Source organism: Neolamprologus multifasciatus, chromosome 10, assembly GCF_963576455.1.
Source record: "Neolamprologus multifasciatus chromosome 10, fNeoMul1.2, whole genome shotgun sequence".
In the NCBI taxonomy this organism is placed as follows: domain Eukaryota; kingdom Metazoa; phylum Chordata; class Actinopteri; order Cichliformes; family Cichlidae; genus Neolamprologus; species Neolamprologus multifasciatus.
In genome coordinates, this window is record NC_140448.1 from 7,125,213 (window position 1) to 7,146,749 (window position 21,537).

The following is a 21,537-nucleotide window of genomic DNA, read 5'->3' on the forward strand; positions in this document are numbered from 1 at the left end:
TAAAAGGCTTTGCAGATGCTGCTGAGTAAAAGTTCAGTAAATGTAAACAATCATTAAGCTAACTGTTGCCTTTAGGTTTTTCTACAACTATAGCTGTTATAATAATCTAGTGCAGACATCCCTTCTGCAAAACCCCATCTGACTACTTTATGGAAGCAATATCAGCCCACAAATAAGAGCTTGGCTGTATGAGTGCATGCTAACCAAAAACAAAATAAACCATGCTACTAAACTGAAAGGGTAATAAGACAATCCTGCTAAATACCAGCATGTTAGAAATGCTGTCATGAGCATGTTTGGGTGCCAGTGCAGGCTAACAAAGCCAGAAGCATAGCTGCAGACTCCTCAATTAGATATGTTGGTTGGATTGAGAAAGGGTATTACAAATTGATAAGAGATACAGGAAGTCTGAGGAAAGAAAATGACAGAATATGATAAATCAGTATAAGGCAAATAATCTAGGTAGAAGCTGATTGTAACTTGAAGAAAGAACAGAAATATATAAATATAGATGCACATAGGCTAAATGAATGCTTCTCCAATGGTTGTACAAACACAAATATGCTACTGCCTTCAGAGTGTTTGATTTTGCTTAGCTGTGAGGTTTTATTCACATGCCATCTTTTCCTCAGGGACAAGAATTATTGACAGGCTAGGCCTCTCAGCTGTAGCTTAATACACTGGCAATAAACAGCCAGCAGTAAGCATGGATGGGCTACCTCATAACTCTGTTTACTGGTGTCCCACATTGATTTCCTGAAGAATGGATGGGAATGTGGAGCGAGACAAGGAATGCAGCATGTAAAGCCTCTCAGAGGCTTTTGTGCTTACTTACCGAGGCTGCCCCATAGTTTCAGATAGCAGTTCAATATCTGATGTAATACCCGAGACCAGCCTTTCCTTATTGCCTTTCCTTATTAGGAAACAGAAATATATCTTATTTTGTATAGAAGTGGTTATACCTTATCTAAACATTGTGCATCCACAAGATCAAGGTTTTTCCCCGACGACCATCTAATCAATCAGCTCAGCTTATAGAAATCCCAGCACAGTAAACTTTTCATCTCAATATGACAACTCTAAAGTCTCTGTAGTTTGCCCCCATACATATAATGAAGAGTAATCCATACAGCCACCACCTGCCTCCTCCCCAGAATAACAAACTATAACTCTCTGCAGAAACAGAAACATGTGCAGGACTTCACGAGCAGAGTGGTCGTCTGAAAGAGGCTATGAATGAGTTGCACTACTTGGTGCTACAGCCCTAGGGAGACCCTTGGCCATAATCCATCACTGCCAAGTCTCAGGGACAGTGGCTGAATTAGAGAGGCTCTTACCTCACCAGGTCAGCAGAGAGACTTACTCATCTGCCTAATAGGAACGCTGTCTGGACTGGACAGATGTCGCCAGTATAATGGAGCATAGTATAAATTAGGAAACTAGAGACAGGATGGGGAATTGGTTGATTTGTCACTAATGACTAAGCATGGGGACCACTAGATTGTTGAAATTGTTGTTAATTGCTCTTTTTGGCAGCAAGTTTCTTTTCCTGCCCTGTGGGGGCAACACCGACAGCTAAAGCAACAATTTCTTTTTGTTTTGTTTTGAAAAAACTAAATCAAGACATTAAATGTAAAGTCAGCAAGTAATGCTGAAGTTGCATGCTGTTATGAATCTTTCACAATTATTTACATTTTAATGTCCCTGTTGTTTAAAAGAATCTAAAGCAACTTCAGCTAACTGAGTCAGCACACTCATGGGTAATGGGTAAAGTCTGTGAATCCCATTAGAGATGTTTTTTCATCATTTTTTTTAGAAGTCAGAAATTTGTCAAGTGAATAGCACAAACAATTAGAACTGCTGTGTTATTAACACATCCTACTATTAATACATCCGACTTTAAATCACAGTGCAGATGTTGTTAATTGAGATCTGGCTTTGTAATAGATAATTAGTGCATATTAGGTTATTAGCTAATGTTAGCAAACTTGCTTATCAAGATGACTCCATTGACTGCATGGATGCACTGCAAAGAGAAATGTTACTTTGTGATAAGTAAAAAAAAAATGGAAAAAAGAGATAAGTAGAATTTCACTTACCTGGACTGCAAAGTTTTTGATCAAGCTTTTAGTACAATAAACCACATTCCAATCTGAATTGGTAAGCTAACTCCATTAAAATGCTCTAACATGACCAATGGGTCCAGTCCAATTACTCCAATTACTCAAACTAGTCACCCCCATACAGCTGTTATGAAGGTGAGCCAAGATCTTTTTTCCCCCCACTATGCTGTAAACATGTCAGTTTCATCACTTCAGTTGGGCATTTTAACATGAGCGTCGGTTTGAATTGACTCACTTTTACAGCCAGCTTAAAGTGGCTCTAAGAGAAACTCTAGTTTTTTGGCTTTATTTCTCTTTCCCAGAGGTTTCTACCTAATACAGCCATGCTAAATATTTTGTATTTGGCTGATGTGGAGTGATGGCATTTTTTTTAGAAAAATATTGATGGTAAGGAAAAGATTATGCAGCTGCTTCTGAATGTGCACAAGCCTAGTATCCGAACACTTTCTCCAAGGCCAAGCCAATTACATTACCAGAGGCTTGGACTCGAGCCTGCATTTAGTCTGAGAGGCCACACCATCTGGATTTCAAAAGCTAAATAATAAAAATATAGACTTTACAGAGATTTTAGTGAATCTAACCAAAAAATAATACTGCAGGGTATCGATGTGTTTCTGTGTACATGCGTGTCTTCTCAGCTCAGAGTTAAAATGTGAGTTATTTTTGCCTTTTTGCAGTGACAGTGTGAGTGCCATCAACATGCGGTGCTTACTTGAAATATCATCTATAGTCAATATTCCCTCGCAAACTTTCAACTTCACTTTCTAATGCAAACATCTGAGTTGTCTGACACCCACGCTGCCTTATGTCTCTCCTCACTTAATTCTGCTGTTTGAGGCAGATATTTTTGTTGCACGAGTTCCAATTAAGTTGATTTTTGTAACTCATGTTCATCACAGATGTCATTCTGCTGGTTCTTAGCCTCCCTGCTGTGCCTAGTGGTGCTCAGCCAATTAAAGGCCAAAGTCTTCTCAACTAACCACCAGACCCCATTCCCTGTTCGTATTGGCTCCACTCTCTCCTTCCAGATACTTGACACAACTTATTTGTTTTTTTCTTCTGTTCTTTTTCTTTTTCACTGTTCCGTTTTATCCAAATTTATATCACACCTTTGTCTGATTATACATTCCTTTTTTATCTCTTACCTATTAATAAAGGAGGCATGGTGTCGCGCTGAGAACCTATCTGTTGTCTTCGCTAAAGACAGTGCTCCCATGTGTTACATATGTGTGTGGGGGGGGGGGGGGGGGGGGGGGGAAGCGTCATAACACCCAGAATATGACATGCTGAGTGTGTTATAATAGTTTGAGCTGATAAACTCTGGGAGTTGTGACAGCATGAGGGAAAAAAAGAGTCAGTATGGTGTGTTTTTTTTAAATTTTATTTAACATCACAGTGGCAAGGTCACATTTGGCAGACCAGAAGAGGCACCTAAGAGTGAAGAGGGTAGTGAGGCCAAGAGGAAGAAAGGAGGCTCCAGCCATCTGTCAATACATACAATGCAATGTGTGATAAACAAGTCTGAAGATATGAATCCCACAAGCTGGTCTGTAAGAGATTGAGAGCTAATGATATTCTCATTGCTGCAGTGAGGGAAAATTGCAACTGTCAGTATAGAACTCAAGTTGTATTCGATTTTTATTTTTATTTTTATTTTTATTTTTTTGTCGTGTAATATAGTCGTTTTATTTTTCTTGCTTCTGTTTTTGTTCCTTTAAGATTTAATGCTATTTACCATATGGGTAGGTGGAATGTTTCTAGCCTCACCAAAGGACAGCACCATTGATCTGTCATCTGGGTCATTTTTATAAATGAGCATTAGATTAGAATGACATTTCTGTACATCTGTTCATGGCTTCTAGAGGATGAACACCGTTGACTTCTCTCTAGTGGTAGCCTGACATTTATGGTTTTTTGAGAGGGAATGCATTGGTATAAAACTTCCTATACAGTTGTTGTTTCATCAGGATTTATTAGGCTATAAATACCCCCTGACTTCTGTCTAACACTGTAAGGACTTAAAATAAGGGCTTCCCTTAAGACTTTCTACTTGCAATAAGGCTATGTTAAAAATCGGTCGGGCCATGCCTGTAAAGCTAATTTTCATTCATCTTGGTGTTACTTTGTGATTAGAGCATTTTACCAATTTGAGCTGAACCCATACATCCAAGATATGATTAATACATTCAGAAAATTTAATAAATAATTTTGCATTTTCTTTCTGCTGCTACTTTATTTCCAACTGGGTTACCAGAGTGGAAGATCCACGTCTATGATTTGGTACAGATTTTACACCAGATGTCTTTCCATATGCTACACTTGTGTTGCATAATTTCTTAACACAGAGCCACTAAATACAGTAAATCATTTAGGAAAAGTGTCACATTTCACCAGTTGTCCTCTAGAGGGCGCTGATGAGTGGCTGTTTTACCAGCATAATGTCCCTCTTACTGTGTTTGTTGGTCACAATTAAAGTTTCTCTTCGCTGTCCATGTACAGTGAAGCATTCCTACTATTTGATAGATAAAATGTCTGCTATACTTCAGCATATTAATCGCCATTTTTATGTAATAATAATAATAATAATAATGGATTGCATTTATATAGTGTGATGTATAACAATGACAGTGTTTTTTTCCCCTTTGGCTCTCACTACAATCTCTTTTCTTTTTACTACAAAGGTAAAAAGAAAATCTCTTTGCAAGAAAATCCCTAAACAAATGTGATAATTGTATTAAAAATGTAAAGTTCTCTAATATTGACATCAGATTAGTATAGTATGGTAGTATGATAGTCTGCAGACTTGTTACTCCTCTTTCCTGAGGTTCTTTCAAACAGTGAGCAGCTGCCATCATCAACGTTCTCTCAGCTTCCTTCAACCCTGGCAGCCTGCACACCACATGCTGCTGCTATCCACTATCCACCTGGTATAAATCCATCACTTGGCTAAATTGATTAGGTTGTATGTCTAAAAAAACATTTATAAATATGACACAAGTTGGCTTTGTTTATTTTAATTGTTTAATGTCCCCACATGCTGAAAATGATGTTGCTCAGTTCTTCTTTTCATCCTTTTTCATTCTGCTGATGAAGATGTGAGTCACATAGGTGCCTGTATTGTTTCCCCCTCAGTAGTGTCTGTGGTTGCCATTGTCACACACACCCAGCTAAGATGGCAAATATAAAAAGTTAATTATGAAGAAGCCCCACACAGATTTGTCTGTGTGGGGCTTTGTTTGTCTGCATGTTTTCACTGAAGACAATGAAGACACACTGTTCACCACAATCTCTTCATGTGTTTTCAGGGTCAACCACCTGCACTATCCCCCTGATGGGTATGAAGAGGACCCTGAAGTGATTGGCTATGAAGATGGAGATTATGGGCATGACTACCATGGTGACAACAGGTATGTTCAAGGATGTGTTAAATCAGCTGTCTGTCGTCCCTGTCACATGGCTTGTGCGTGTTTCCTCCAAATGTAAACACAAAAAAATCGTAAAATATCACCCACAGTGCGTGTGTGCATGCAGAGGTAGGCAGCAATTATTATTTATATATGAAAACTGTCACATAGATGGTCATTTAGACTGTACTCTGTGTGTGTGTGTGTGCCGCTTCATAGACAAGATTAAGTGTCATTTCCTCAAAGTGATTTCCTGTTTGGATGGTAAGATGTATTGTATGGATATTGTGTTATGAATGAAATGAGAAAATATACACTTATCATTCCTGTTATCGGCAAAGCATCGGCAAATAACTGTAATCAGAAATTGAAAACTGGAGATGATTATAATAGCAATCGCTTGTAAATGATTTATGCTCCCCCTAACTCTCTTGATGCGGCCAATTCAGGGTGAAGAGGAAATCAAGCAGCTCACCTTCCCCTCGTCCAAAGAAAAGGAAGAAGAAGAAATCTGGCCGTCGAAGGAGTCGGTGAGTGGAAACAGCTTCCACTGATCACTGATGAAGTGGTTCAATTTTGCTCTGTTTTCCTTTTTTTTTTTTTTTTTTTTTTTTTCCTTTCGCCAGCTCCGCTGACAGAATAATTACACTGGTGGTTTTGTAAAACGGAATTCCAATTATTTTGGTGTGAGTATCACAAATGAGCCATCAGATACCGCGACTGTGCGTGGGGGTGGGGAGCGATTAGCAAAGCATACCCTCATCTCCCATTTTCTTTTGACAACGTCAGGAAAAGAGGGGGAGCAAGAGATTGAAAAGAAGAGACACAGAGGCATTAGAGAGCAGCCACAATAAAAGGAGAAAGGCAGAGGGATGAATAGAGCTGAGAGAGAAATCAGCTGAGCCACTATAAGATGATACCTTTGCTCATAATGACCCTATCTAAGGGGTAATGTAATGCAGTTGAGTGAAAAGCCACAGTTTAACATCTATCTGAGGTTCACTTAGCAGTCACGTCATGTATCCTTCTCTCCATCAACAGGTTTGGCAGCTTCTCACCCACTCACAGAGAGAAGAAGAAAAAGAGTGGGAAGAAACACAAGCGAGACCGGTGAGTGCGCACATGTGCGTGTGTGTGTTTGCGTGTGTGCAAAGGTAAAGAATTGAAGGCTTTGATCAACAGTTCGCCTTGTGATGAAGCATTTTCAGCACTGTAGTTCATTTATCCGAAATATTAAAGGAAAGGGGAAAGGTGAAAATGAGGCTTGGAAGAGACCCCAAAAGCAAGAGCTCATCAACAAAAACTCTAGGTGCCTTGGGATATCATAACAGCAATAAGCAGTGGTAGAGTGGCCTCTTCCTCCTCTGGTTTCCCTCATTCTCTGCCTGACTCAAGGGGAAATGGGCTAAATGTGTTGCTCTAATAACCCAGTCTGTATGACTGGGCGCACAACTCAAGAAAAATGAGCCTCTAAATTGCTGAGCATCACTGCGCTGCCCTGCTCTGCTTTCCCTCCTCCATCCATCCACTCTCATCCCATTTCCCCCATGTCCTCTCTACTCATTGCCGCGCCTCCCTTTCAGCCTCACAGCAAGGATGTTCTGCATTGCAGGTGCTGCTGATATCAGAATGTCTAGAACAAGGAAGCAGGAGGGCGACATACAACGTTCCTCCAAAGAGACATCCTCCTCTGATGCTCTTTTTTAAGATGCAGATTAGGAAGGGGAGGGGGGAGATTATACGCAGTCCTGTCCTGCTAACATTTCGCTGGTCTTTGTTTCTTTAAAATAGCAGCAGGTTGATCTCAGGCCATTTGGGTGCATATTCGTCTCATAGCTATACTGTTTATGCCCTTGTGATAAACGTTGTGCCATGGCGAGGGATTCAGCTGTCACCAGAGCTTGTGACAGAGGAGGAGAAGAATGTCCTCTCCAGAATAACACCTCATACACAACAGTCCCTACCTGAGGCCCTTCTGTGGGGAAGCATGGGCTGTCACGAGGGCCACAGCTCAGCCACATTTATTACTGTGACAGCTTTATTACTCCTCCTTTTTCAGAGCATCAACAAAGTGCTCCCTCCCACTCTGTGCTGCATGCTGTAGGTGTGTAAAACAGCATGGGAGATGTAGGGCTCTTCAGGAAAATAACTTGCACAGGCCGGCCTGACTAATCACCATGGAAACTGCAATGAGGGTGAAAAGTGATAGGAAGGTGATGTGTCAGTCCTGTGCTGAAGACTGAGGAATAGCCCATATCCTGCTTATTATGTTAAAGGGGTTTGGCCAATAAGTGTGGCTTTATTGTAGGGAGCAGCATGTTCTACTAAGTGTGATGACCAACACATGTAAAGTACAGAACTGCTGTTAGAGCTCCCTGCAGATGTTGCTGCACATATAGATGCATGTGATTCAGAGTGCATTGTTTGCTGAAATATCCCACCCCTTACCTTCCAGGAACATTTCTTACAGTTTTTTGTTGGTAAAGTTGATAAGACCAGGCCTGACATCACTCCCCCTGCCTTTGATCCCTCTGTCCCACATTTTTTGCTGTTTTTGACCATTTCTTTCTTTCTCTGCTTTGGCTGAAGTGAAGCCCAGTCTGTGGTCCTGAAACAACCATTCAAAGAGGTCTTTGACAATTGGGCCTAGTGTGCTATTCATAATTAACAGCTGTCTACTGGCAGCCAGTTTTATTTTATTTATTTATTTTTTGATAACTTTATTTATGATTTTCCAATGTGACAAAAATACAGAAAAATATAACTGGAATTGCAATTACAAACACTGCCATTGTGAAACTGGTTGTGCCACGCAGGAAAATGTATAATCTATGGACACAAACAAGAAATACTACCATGTGAACAAGGCAGAAAACACCAAAAAGCAAACAAACAAACAAAAATAAAATAAAATAAATAAACGGGGGGGGGGGGGGGGGGGGGGCTGCACTGTGTGCAGTTCTTGTCAGATAGTAGGTGGCTTTAAAGAAAAAAAAAACCCACAGATAAAAGCAGTAATACTTCAGTAAATGACAACTTCTCCACATATTCAATAAAGTATGACCAGGTTTTGTAGTATTTACTTTGAGACCCTCTCAAACTGTATCTCAAATGCTCTATCTACCTCTCTACCCACTGAACAAACACTGGCAGACCAGAATCCTTCCACTTAAGAAGAATTAGCCTGCGTGCCAGGAGAGATGAGAAAGCCACTGCATACATTTGATAAGAAGCTATACCGTGTTGGTTTAGGAGGACACCAAATATGTGCTTCATATGTGTTTTCCCACACACATATGAAAAAGCTTTAAAAACTAATTCCCACAACCGGTTCAAATCAGAGCACGTCCAGAACATATGGCTCATAGTAGCAGGTGATTGCTTCCATCATCAGAGGTATTGTATATTTTGGCGAGTTTAGCTTTGGTTAGGTACGCCCGGTGAAGGATTTTAAACTGTATTATACAATGCCGTATACAGATTGAGGATTCATGGATCCTGCTAACACTAAGGTCCCATAGGTCGTCTGAGATCTGGAGGTTTAAGTCCAGTTCCCATGCCTTTCTGGCTTTGGACACAGAGTCTGCCTTTGTATGCTCCAATGTGCTATATATTTGAGAAATATGGCCTCTAGCAATAGGTCGAAATTGCAGACAGTCCTCAAAGTGGACAGTCAGTAGGTAGACTTGGATAAGAAGTGAAGTGTTTAACTGCAAAGCTACGGGCGTGTAAGTATCTAAAGAAGTGAGTCTATGGGATTCCAAAATCTTTAGATAATGTTTCAAAGGATTAAAAATTACCCTTTAACAAACAGATCTGAGAAACAGATAATTCCCCTGCTGTACCAAACCTTGAACCCTGCATCGCTGAGATCTGGTAAAAAAAGTGATTTGACGCAATAGGGGAGCAGACAAGCGACTGCTTCAGCCCGAAATGTCGTCAACACTGAAACTAAACATTAAGAGAGTTCTTAACCACAGGATTTTTAAAATTAACATTGTGACTGACTGGTAGACTTAAACACATTATTGTAACAGGGGATAAATGTTGGTCCAATAATCACACAACTGCCATAGTAACTCCAACTTTAATGATTGCCTTCTTTCATACAACCACAGAAAAAACTGACCCACTCCAAACTAGTGTTTAAAAAAAAAAACGCATTCATTGACAACTTTCCACCTTCTCCCATCAACATGATAAAGTGTCCACCTTGTGTGCCTCGGTCTGAGAGGTTTCCCATCGAGGAATCACTAAACACCACTAATTTGAGGGATTTGCTTTCACCCAAGAACTGAAACCTCAGCGTAACCTCCTCTGATTTAAGTTTTCTGATCAGTTTGTTTGTGCAGTGCATTGTCTGAATAGTAGCATGTTTTGTGTTTGATGCCAAGATGGAAATGTCACACATGATGTTGGGTCTGCTCTGTCTTGCTACCCACAATGTCTGTCCAATCTTGGATTTTTATCTCTGTATCTGTTAAAGAAGCCTCCCGCTGTGGTGCCCTGGTGGGATCAATAGGAATAGGCTGTAGGTTTTTTATGTACGCATCTTGTTGTAGTTGTATTTCATTCTGAAGAAAGTGAACCTCCATCCCGATGTAGTTGAAGCTGTTATGCTCTTCTCATCCAACTTGAAAAGCAGCTTTCAGTTTGGGGATGACTACTGTGGAGAACATGTCTGAACCACCCCACATAAAGTCATCTACATGACATGCAAGTACCCTTGTCACCTTACAGAGATCATCTAGCCAGTAGAAGATGGCTGGATCAACTTTTGACACTGTGCCCCCCACCTTCTGCATGGTTTCTTTCACCTTGTTGTACCAGAATAATGAAACATCTGCCAGGCCATAAACACATTTATTCAACTTCCATATACAGTGGGGCAAAAAAGTATTTAGTCAGCCACCGATTGTGCAAGTTCCCCCACTTAAAATGATGACAGAGGTCAGTAATTTGCACCAGAGGTACACTTCAACTGTGAGAGACAGAATGTGAAAAAAAAATCCATGAATTCACATGGTAGGATTTGTAAAGAATTTATTCGTAAATCAAGGTGGAAAATAAGTATTTGGTCACCTCAAACAAGGAAAATCCCTGGCTCTCACAGACCTGTAACGTCTTCTGTAAGAAGCTTTTCTGTCCCCCACTCGTTACCTGTATGAATGGCACCTGTTTGACCTCATCATCTGTATAAAAGACACCTGTCCACAGCCTCAACCAGTCAGACTCCAAACTCCGCCATGGCCAAGACCAAAGAGCTTTCGAAGGACACCAGGAAAAGAATTGTAGACCTGCACCAGACTGGGAAGAGTGAATCTACAATAGGCAAGCAGCTTGGTGTGAAAAAATCAACTGTGGGAGCAATCATCAGAAAATGGAAGACGTACAAGACCACTGATAATCTCCCTCGATCTGGGGCTCCACGCAAGATCTCATCCCGTGGGGTCAAAATGATCATGAGAACGGTGAGCAAAGATCCCAGAACCACACGGGGGGACCTGGTGAATGACCTGCAGAGAGCTGGGACCAAAGTAACAAAGGTCACCATCAGTAACACACTACAACGGCAGGGAATCAAATCCCGCAGTGCCAGACATGTTCCGCTGCTGAAGCCAGTGCATGTCCAGGCCCGTCTGAAGTTTGCCAGAGAGCACATGGATGATACAGCAGAGGATTGGGAGAATGTCATGTGGTCAGATGAAACCAAAGTAGAACTTTTTGGTATAAACTCAACTCGTCGTGTTTGGAGGAAGAAGAATACTGAGTTGCATCCCAAGAACACCATACCTACTGTGAAGCATGGGGGTGGAAACATCATGCTATGGGGCTGTTTTTCTGCCAAGGGGACAGGACGACTGATCCGTGTTAAGGACAGAATGAATGGGGCCAAGTATCGTGAGATTTTGAGCCAAAACCTCCTTCCATCAGTGAGAACTTTGAAGATGAAACGAGGCTGGGTCTTCCAACATGACAATGATCCAAAACACACCGCCCGGGCAACAAAGGAGTGGCTCCGTAAGAAGCATTTGAAAGTCCTGGAGTGGCCTAGCCAGTCTCCAGACCTCAACCCCATAGAAAATCTGTGGCGGGAGTTGAAAGTCCGTGTTGCTCGGCAACAGCCCCAAAACATCACTGCTCTTGAGAAGATCTGCATGGAGGAATGGGCCAAAATACCAGCTACTGTGTGTGCAAACCTGGTAAAGACCTATAGTAAACGTTTGACCTCTGTTATTGCCAACAAAGGTTATGTTACAAAGTATTGAGTTGTATTTTTGTTATTGACCAAATACTTATTTTCCACCCTGATTTACGAATAAATTCTTTACAAATCCTACCATGTGAATTCATGGATTTTTTTTTTCACATTCTGTCTCTCACAGTTGAAGTGTACCTCTGGTGCAAATTACTGACCTCTGTCATCATTTTAAGTGGGGGAACTTGCACAATCGGTGGCTGACTAAATACTTTTTTGCCCCACTGTAGTTCCTTTGCTCTGAGCTTCTTCAGGTGGTCGGATGTACACGTCTCGGGTTAAATCTTTACCTTGCAGAAAAGCTGCTTTAATGTCCATAGAGTTCAGTTTCCATTGATTTTGACATATGACTGCTATGACCATCTTCAGGGACTCTGAGGAACATGTTGGTGAGTCTTTGGAAAGTTCTTGAGTGTTTATTTCTTCAAAGCCTCTTGCAACCAGTCTACCTTTGGGAACAATGCCCCCTGGTGTTTGCTTGAGTGTGCACACCCACCTTGTTGATATACATTTCTGACCTTTATCTTTCTCCACTTCAAACACATTGTTTCTTTTCCAGTTGTCAAGTTCAGTTTGTTTGGCTTGTGAGAAGATGTCTTCCTTCACCACTAATATTTCATATCTGGTTTTGCCTGTGCATGACTTGGCCTCTTCAGACCGTGTCACTTGAAGGTTGTTTACTTGCTCCACATTAATGGAACCCATGAATCCAGCAATTTCCTCTGGCTCACTGTATTTCACGTTGTACCACTTTCTGTTTTTCCCAGTGGCTTTTCCTGCTCAAGTGATTATTTTTCCAGCACGTTTGACCTGTTTCTTTGTCTGTGTATTTATTATTTGTCCAACTTTAAGTTTTGATCTTTCTATATCTGTGGTTGAGTGAGACAGTGTGGGATCTCTTTCTCCAGGTCGCATTGGATCACAGGACTCGCTGTTTTCTGCAGTACCGAGCAGTTCATTTTCTGCACTGCTAAGTGGTTCACTGTTTGTTGGTGCCATCTCCCCATTTTTGTTTTCAAAATCGTGTTCCTAACCAAGTACTGCTGCTGGGGTCTTTAAAAGATTTTCATCTGTTTTAATCGGATTTTCCTCTTGGGTTTCTTCCATGTTCACTTGTGGTTCATACACTTTTCTGAGCCTAGACTGGTGTACTCTGACATAGGTTCTTCCATGCCTGACAAATATTACTACACCATCTTGGCCAATGACCACACCTGGACCTTTCCACTCATGACAGTCTGTCCTTTTATAATAGACTTTGTCCCCCATTTCATATTTGTCGTCAGTGGATCGCAGCTGTTTGCGAAGGGCTCTTTGTATCCTTTCAGAGCATTCAGCCACTGTAAAAGCTCGTCTCATGGCATGTAACGTTGCAGTGTGCTGGGCAATCCATGTACTCACTTCAGTTTCCAAAGCTGGGGGTCTGTCAGTAAGTACTGAAGGCAGATTTGGATTTTGTCCAAAGATAAGTTGGTAGGGACTGTAGCCATGTACATTGTGCATACAGTTCTTTGCCATCAAAGCCCAGTCCAGAGCAGTTTTCCAGTCACACTCATTGCCTCTCTTTACCTTCAGTAACATTTCAGTAAGGATTTGATTGTGCCTTTCAAGCAAGCCATTGCTCCACGGACTGTACCCTGCAGTGGTTTTAACCTCAATGTTAAATTTCTCCACCATGTCTCTTATTTCTTCATTATTAAATTCACCGCCATTGTCACTGAATAGTCTGCGCAGTGGACCGTGAATGCTTATCCAGCAGTGGATAAAGTGCTTCACTATCTCCCTGGGTCTTTTTTGTGGTGATGATACTTCCTGCACCGAATCTTGTGAAATGGTCAATGGCATGTAGATACCACAGTCCTGGCTCAAGCTCATGCAGGTTCACTGAAACAGTTTCATTGTATGTTGAAGCCATGGGTAAACCCACTGCAGACTTATGTTTTGGTTTACTGTATCGGATGCATGTTTCACAGTTTTTTGTAATATTCTTCAGGATTGTAATGCTTTCATCATCACTATTGCCTGAGCAAGACAGGAGTTTTTGCAGTCTGTCAACTGATGCATGTCCAAATTGTTTGTGTAGTTTAAGGACTGTCTTTTTCTCCTTTGTTGTCATGTTTTTTGTCACAATGAGAATTTCATCTTCATCACTAGGTGTCTCACTTTTCTCTAGCTGGCTTTTATTAAGGTTGCTTTCATTTCTCAAGTTTACACAATAGTGTCCAGAAGATGTCAGTTCAAGTTTTACAGGTTGATCAAACATTGTTGCTTTGTCTTGAACAATGTCCAAGACTGCACTTGCTCTCTTTAATGAAGTCTTGCTTAAAAGCATCGGTATATCATCTGGAACAACTTCTGTTTCTATCTTGCATCTAGTTTGTCCTGTTTTTGCTGGAATTGTTACTTTCCTTGTGGATTGAACAATTTTTCCATCACCAAAGCAGAACGGTCTTGTGCTCTTTTCATCTTTTATTTTTTGCAACTCTTTCTTAGGTAACTCACTTACATAATCTGTGAGCCATTTTTCTCCACACACAGTTCTTGTACAAGCAGTGTCAATTACGGCAGACCTTAAAGCTTCCATCATGAAGATTTGTGTATCAGAGGGTGATTCGTTTGAAAACAGAGCAATGTTACATTCTTCAACATCACTCTTTGAGCCCACAGCTTTTGCTAACTTCTCATGTTCTGTTTTGTTAGGGCAGTCTTTTACCCAGTGATAAGTGCTTTGGCATACTGCACATCTTGTTCTCCTCCCATATTTGTCAAGAGACTGCAGCTATTCTTTGGGGTTGCTCTGAATTTGAACTACGTTCACACTTGCCTGTGCACTTTGTGAAGTAAGCGGAGTTGCCCTCTTGTGGCGAAGAGACGTTATCACCAAAAATCCTTTTCAAGGCTGATTTCATGTTATCAAACGAGATGGTGGAACAAGCGGTAAGTGCTAGCTGTTTGTCTTTAGTATTTAGCTCCGCGGTGTCTAGCAGCTTAAATGCTAACACTGCATCTGGTAATTCCATTTTGAACTTATGTATCTTGTTGTACCGTCATTCAAATGCGATAATGTAATCCACCATCGACATGTCACTTGGTCTGTTGATCTGATCAAATTCTGTGTAAACATCATACTGTCGATCTCTTTCTTATTTTAAAAACACCGAGTCCAGTTTGGTAAGAAGAACATCCATCCCCGTATCCGTGTTGAGGTCATGGGCTGCGATTTCCAGCGCGCTTTCCCTCGCTCTTCCCGATAGCGACAAAGTAATCGCGAGAGCCTGCTTTTTTTTTTTTTTTGGTCCAAGTCTTGTTTGTTTGTTTGTTCATTTTTCCAACTTTCATACGATGTCTTCTCATTGAACAATGGTGGCACTTTGTAATTCCCAGCAGCAGCCATCATCTGCTATCAATGTTAGTCCAATAATCACACAACTGGCATAGTAACTCCAGCTTTAATGGTCGCCTTCTTTCGTACAACCACAGAAAAAACAGACCCTCCAAACTTCTACTCCCCCTTTCCCATCTGCGCATAGCCATGCCAACCCCCCACTGGACACTTGCGCAGTAGGACACATACATCTTAACAATATAGTGAGATTACCATCTAGCTCCATAGTGGTAAATGGTAAATGGACTGGTTCTTATATAGCGCTTTTCTACTCTGTCCGAGCACTCAAAGCGCTTTATACAGCTAATTCATTCACCCAATCACACCCATTCACACAAGCACTTTAAAGTTTAAGTGCTGAGTATCTAACATTCGTACACATTCACACTCCGAGAGCACACTCGGAGAGCAACATGGGGTTAGTATCTTGCCCAAGGATATTTGGCATGCAGACTGGAGCAGCCGGGGATCGAACCACCGACCTTCTGGTTAGTGGCTGATCCGCTCTGCCACCTGAGCTACAGCAGGTGGCTACTGAGTGGACCAAAGTGGCCCTCTGCCTTCCTAAATGCCCGCATCCAGGTGGATAATTTCACGATATTGGCAGCCCAATAATAATACATAAAGTTTGGTAGGGCCAGGCCTTCTTCCGACTTAGATCACTGTGACAGGGATTTACAGATTCTTTGAACTTTTTTGTCCCAAATAAAAGATGATATGAGTCCATCTAACTGGGTGAAAAAGGTTTTAGGAAGGAAAAGGGGTATCATCTGGAAGAGATACATGAATCGAGGCAAGACTACCATTTTAATTGTGTTGACCCCCCCCAGCAAGAGAGATGGGTAATACTGGCTAAGTGTTAGTGATCTGAATACCCAAATAGGTGAATGGGGAGTGTTCCAGTCTAAACTGCAAGGCTGAGTAGTCAGCCTTCTTTGCCAGACTGTTAATAGTGCTTTTAGCCAGGTTCAATCTGTAACCAGACAGGCGGCCAAAGGATCCAATGAGGTCCAGAGCTGAAGGAATTGATTCCTCCGGATCTGTAATATACAGAAGGAGATCATCTGCATACAAAGAGCACTTATGAATAGTGTTTCCCCTAGGAGGGGGCTTAAGGGGCATCCCTGGCGGCTACCTCTATGTAGGGGAAAAGTATTCCAAAATAGTTTTATTGGTGCGGATTGAAGACAGGGGCGCTGAGTACAAAGTCCTGATCCATGAAATAAAATTAGACCCAAAGCCAATTTTTTTCAAAACAGAGAGCAGATATTGCCAATCCACACAGTCAAAAGCCTTCTTGGCATCTAGTGAGGCTATTATCTCAGGGTGATCAATGGTCACAATATAGGACATTTAACAGACGTCTGATATTGAAATGTGACTGGCGGTTCACTATAAAGCCATGTATAATAGAAGGTGCTACCTTCTCAATACGAAGTGCAAGAACCTTTGTTAGGATCTTATAATCCACATTCAGTAGACTAATGGGGCGATAGGATCTACATTTTTGAGGATCCTTGTCTTTTTTGAGTATTACAGAGATTGTGGCTTGGGACAGAGTTTGTGGCAACGTGCTTGTTGCCTGAATTTCTGAAAAAAACCTCAGACAGTAAAGAGACTAACTTGCCGGCAAAGTGTTTATAGAAATCACATGAGAAGCCATCTGGGCCAGGTGCCTTGCCATTTTGCAAAGAATTAACTGCCTGCAATATTTCCGCAGAGGTAATATCTATGTTTCCCAAGAGGAAGTCCAAGTCAGCCTCTGAATAATCAGTGGGGGAAGTAGAGAGATCCTGATAAAATAGCTTGAAAGCAGCATTAATACAGGATTTTAAACTGTATTAAGCAATGCCATATACAGATTGAGGATTTATGGATCCGTCAGTTCTCGAAGTGGTTCGTTTCGCTTTTTATTCTTATAAGATGAAAAAGAAATAATTTGGCCCCGCAGATATGCCTTTAGCGACTCCCAAATTATAGATTTTGAAACATCTGGAGTGTTATTCGTTTCTAGAAAAACTCGATGTGGTACTCAATGAACTTGCAAAACTCAAAGTCAAATTTCCAAAAACGCTGCCTTGTGCACACATTTGAAAATGAGATATCAACCTGTACTGGTGCATGATGTGAAATTACAATTACATGTTATTTACACATGGTGACCGTTGGGATAAGGAAATTATCCAAAAGAAAATGATCAATCCTCGAATACAAATGATGCACAGGGGAGAAGAAGAATAGTATTTTGCTAAGGGCTCAGTGATATGCAGTGGATCTGAAATACCATAGTTTTGAAGAAATGTATTTAGAACGGACACTGATCTGGAGGTCCCAGTAGACTGATGTGGCTTAGACCTGTCAAGGTTGGGATCGAATACCAGATTCAAATCCCCACCCATAATCAGGTGATGTGTATTTAAATCTGGCAGCAGGCCAATCAGTCTTATAAAAAATTGTGGATTGTCCCAAGTTGGTGCATATGTATTCACCAAAACAACTGGAGTGTTGTGGAGCCTGCCAGTAACTATCAGAAAGCGACCATTTGAAGTGATGAAATGAAAATGTTTTCTAACAAAAATGGCAACCCACCGCGATTTAGAGTTAAATGCAGAATGGTAGACCTGGGAGACCCAACTTTGTGTCATCCTATTGCTTTGCATGGAGCACAGATGTGTCTCCTGTAGAAAAACAATGTCTGGTTTGAAAGTCGACAGATGAGTGAATATCCTTTTACGTTTTTTTAAATTATTCAGACCTTTCACATTCCATGTTATAAATCAGAATCAGGTGTAGTTGCAGCACTTTTGGTTATATAGCCATATTCATACTTTCAAGACAGTCATGACAAGCAAGCCGAATAATAATTTGGAGTAAGTATACACACAAAACTGCAGCCAACAAGAAAAAGTAAAAACCCAGAGTAACTATAAACGTAACTCCCACAAACCAGGAACAAGCTACACCTTCCCCCCCAAAAGAGCTTATATCCAACATGTCTCTTCACTCCCTAAAACAAATGTTGCCCCTAACAGGGAACGCCAACTATAACATAATTTTTAGACATCTGGCAGATTGGAAAGGCACACATGACTTCTGTTGGTCGTTTACTTTGCTCAGTGATAAACAATTATATGCAGACCTATTAAATTATGAAAGAAGCAAAAGTACAAACCTCTATCTAAAGTGCAGTCAGAGTCAGTGAACAATAGAGAGTCAGAGAGCAATTGAGGTAGCACAGTCTACTCAGCCCGTGTCTTGATTCCCACACACAGCCAAGATGCAATTCTTAATGTAGTCTTTAGCAGCCGTTAGATTGGTGAATATTTCCTCTCCAAGAGGAGAAGAAATCCTCAGCTTCGCTGGGTACAGCATCCCGAATCTCACACCCCGACGTCTGTGCAGTAGATCTTTAGCTTCTTTAAAGGCCCCCCTTCTCTTTGCGACTGCAGATGGCAGGTCTGGGAATGGAGACAATAATGGAGACAAAAAGGATTTTGTCTCCATTATGGGACTGGGGACTGTTTAACGCGGGCCTGCAAAGCACCTCCTCCTTTTTTTTGAAAGTAGTGAAATTTGACAATAAGTGGCCTGGGTCTCTGGTCTCTTGCAGGGACGGTCTGTAGGCTGCGATGTACCCAATCCAGTGTCGGAGCGGTATTCAGGCCCAACACCTCCTTTAGTAGCTGGGCCACAGAATTGACAGGGCGCGTCCGAATCTCAAAGCGCTCCCTCACGCCAAGTATTCGAATGTTGCATCTGCGCTGTCTCCCCTCAAGGTCTTCGGTCTTGTCCGAAAGAGCTGATACAATTTCTTTCAGATCATGAACTTGCTTCTCCAAGTCCACAACCCGATCCGAATACTGCAGCTTCTTTCAGGCTAGTTAGCCGGCTATGGTGGTCAGTGCAGGTAGTAGCTGGAGCATCAATCTTAGCACAAAGTTCAGTCCGCACTTCATCTGTTTGGTCAGAAACATTGCTGCGAAGCGAATCAATCAGGTCATTGAGAGCTTGGCATTTGGTCTCAACTTTTGCTTCCAGCTTAGAAATTTTAGCGACTAAGTTTTTCTGCGAGCTAGTTATGGCAGCCATTAGTGGGGCTGTGTCCGGGGATGTAGCATTGCTATCAATGGACTTGGCTCCATCAGTCATTCTGGTATTTTTAGACCCTGACATTGTTGTAAAGACTCTGGGGAAAAGTTATTTTTCATCACCTTCAGGCCTCCCTGAAAACAAATGTTGTCACTGTAATAGTTTGGTTTCAATGCACATTATAGCACGGGATCAGCAATTTTAAAGGTGCTTAATGATCTTTTATTAATTGCAGCTTCAGGGGATTCTGCCATTTTAACACTTTTAGATCTACAATAAATGCTACATTTGATACAGTGGATCATGGCATCATATTCTCTAGGCTGGAGAGCCACGTGGGAAAAATTTTCTGTGGCTTGTTCTCATCACCTGATTCCCTCACATGCAGCCGTCCCCCAAGGAACCATTCTTGGTCCAGTACTCTTTTCCCTTTATATGTTCCTATTAAGATCAAAAATAAGGAGTTTCATGTCACCATTATGCATGGTGAATCCATGTCCCTCTCAAAAAGAAATACTGCAGTCTTTTTGAAATGCTTTACTTTAGTGTCTTACTGACATAAAAATATTAATATAAATAGATAACATCAAACTTCTTGAACCTTAATAAGCAAAAAACAAAACAAAACAAGCAGTAGTACTTGATCTTGGTCCTTCAAAAACAGCCTTTGTAAAAACCTCTGGTTCGTTTTTGAGAGCAGCTTCACATTTGATAAAAAAAATTAATGCTGTTTTTACAGCCAGTTTCCATTGTAAAGGTGTCATCCAGGTTAGATTGTAACAACAGTCTTTTGTATTTGTTGTCTGTTCTGCAACTTCCAAAATTCTGCAGCTTGACTCCCATGAGACGCTGCCCCCAAGCGCACAAATACATTTCAAAATGTTATTGCTTGCTTTTATCATCAGGGGGTCCTTTTGTCCCTCTGTGGGGGGATACTCCCACTAGGTTTAAATCTGGGACTCCCCACCATTTGATCTTAGACCTGAAGAAGCTTTTCGGATGAGAGGTGAAACGTCTTCAAGTAATTTAAAGAAGTCCAGACGCTTTTCTTTGCAAGCTCCTTTGACTACGATGACCTGGATGACTGAGAACCTTCACAGACTGCTTGCTTTTAAGTTTCATTAAATGGAAACTTAAACTTTCATTAAATGGGTTAGCACCTCCTTACCTTCTGATCTTTTAACAAATCAACGAGAACAGCTGACCAGATGTTTCCCATTATACTGACAAGCAAAATATCGGGCCTTTGCTGTAGCTACACCTATATTTTGGAACAGTGTTCCCCTTCATATCACCACCTCACCAACACTGAACATCTAAACTCTTTTGAGAATGTATTTTTATTCCTTGTCTTGATATTTGTTTTTCAATTTTCCATTGTTCTCTTTTGTATTGTTTTTTATTGCTTTTATTGTTTTATTCTTTTAGTTGTACAGCACTTTTTTTTACTTGAATAATTCATAGGTTTTTGTTAAATGGCTTAACAAATAAACACAAAAAAAGAAGAAAAACTTTGAGAGCCCTTCAGCAAGCCTAGAGAATTATTGCTCAAGAATACTTCAAAAAATTAGAAGGAAGAAGAAAAAGAAGGCCTGGATTGCTCTCAAAAAATGAAAATGTGGTACACAGTCTCACAAAATATATATGTAAAAAATATATAAATATGTAAAATGTGTTTTAAAAAAAAATACTGTGTTCTGCATATGAATTATTCATGTCAATATTTCGTGAAGTTGCTGACCTCGCGCTGACATTACAATGGTTTTGTTTTTGTAGATCTGCATCTGGCTCCAGGAAAAAGAGAAGACACAGGTTTGTACGGCAGATAATAATGTCCTTCAGTATGTGAACGTCCATATATGTAACCTGTGTGCTTGCGTTCAATTTGTGTCTTTTACACAATTGACTACTTTTTCAAATGACAGTAGAATAGTCCATTTAGGCAAGTGATGCGTGGAATTCTCTACTCTCTGTGAATGCAGATTCATTGTTGTTGGGTTTTTTTTTTTCAGGTCGGGAAGCCCAAAGAACAAACATAAAGACAAGAACAAACAGAAAAAGAGGTGAGAGAATCGCTACCTGTAAATTCTTTAATCCATGTAAATGTAGAGCAGATAGTCTGCATGTCTTGAGAGTAGCCAAGTTTCATTCATTACCAGTAACATTCCATGCACATTTCCTCAGTTTCCAGTAAAACAAACAGTGAACAACAGTCTTAACTCCTCAACAATAGGTAGGAGTCACATTGAGCCTACTCATGAATTTATATTGGCACTT

General features: G+C 40.9%; 1 protein-coding gene across 4 annotated transcripts in view; it reads left to right on the forward strand.

The window, feature by feature from the left end:
* The window catches only part of srrm3 (serine/arginine repetitive matrix 3), a 115,735-nt gene that overhangs the window by 74,443 nt on the left and 19,755 nt on the right, over nt 1-21,537 (forward strand). For all 4 annotated transcript variants that reach the window (XM_085173652.1, XM_085173651.1, XM_085173653.1 and 1 more), the window contains 5 exons: nt 5,429-5,530; nt 5,977-6,057; nt 6,569-6,637; nt 21,037-21,072; nt 21,273-21,323. In XM_085173652.1, coding sequence (XP_085029778.1) covers nt 5,429-5,530; nt 5,977-6,057; nt 6,569-6,637; nt 21,037-21,072; nt 21,273-21,323 — 339 coding nt within the window. The remainder of the gene's footprint in view (nt 1-5,428; nt 5,531-5,976; nt 6,058-6,568; nt 6,638-21,036; nt 21,073-21,272; nt 21,324-21,537) is intronic.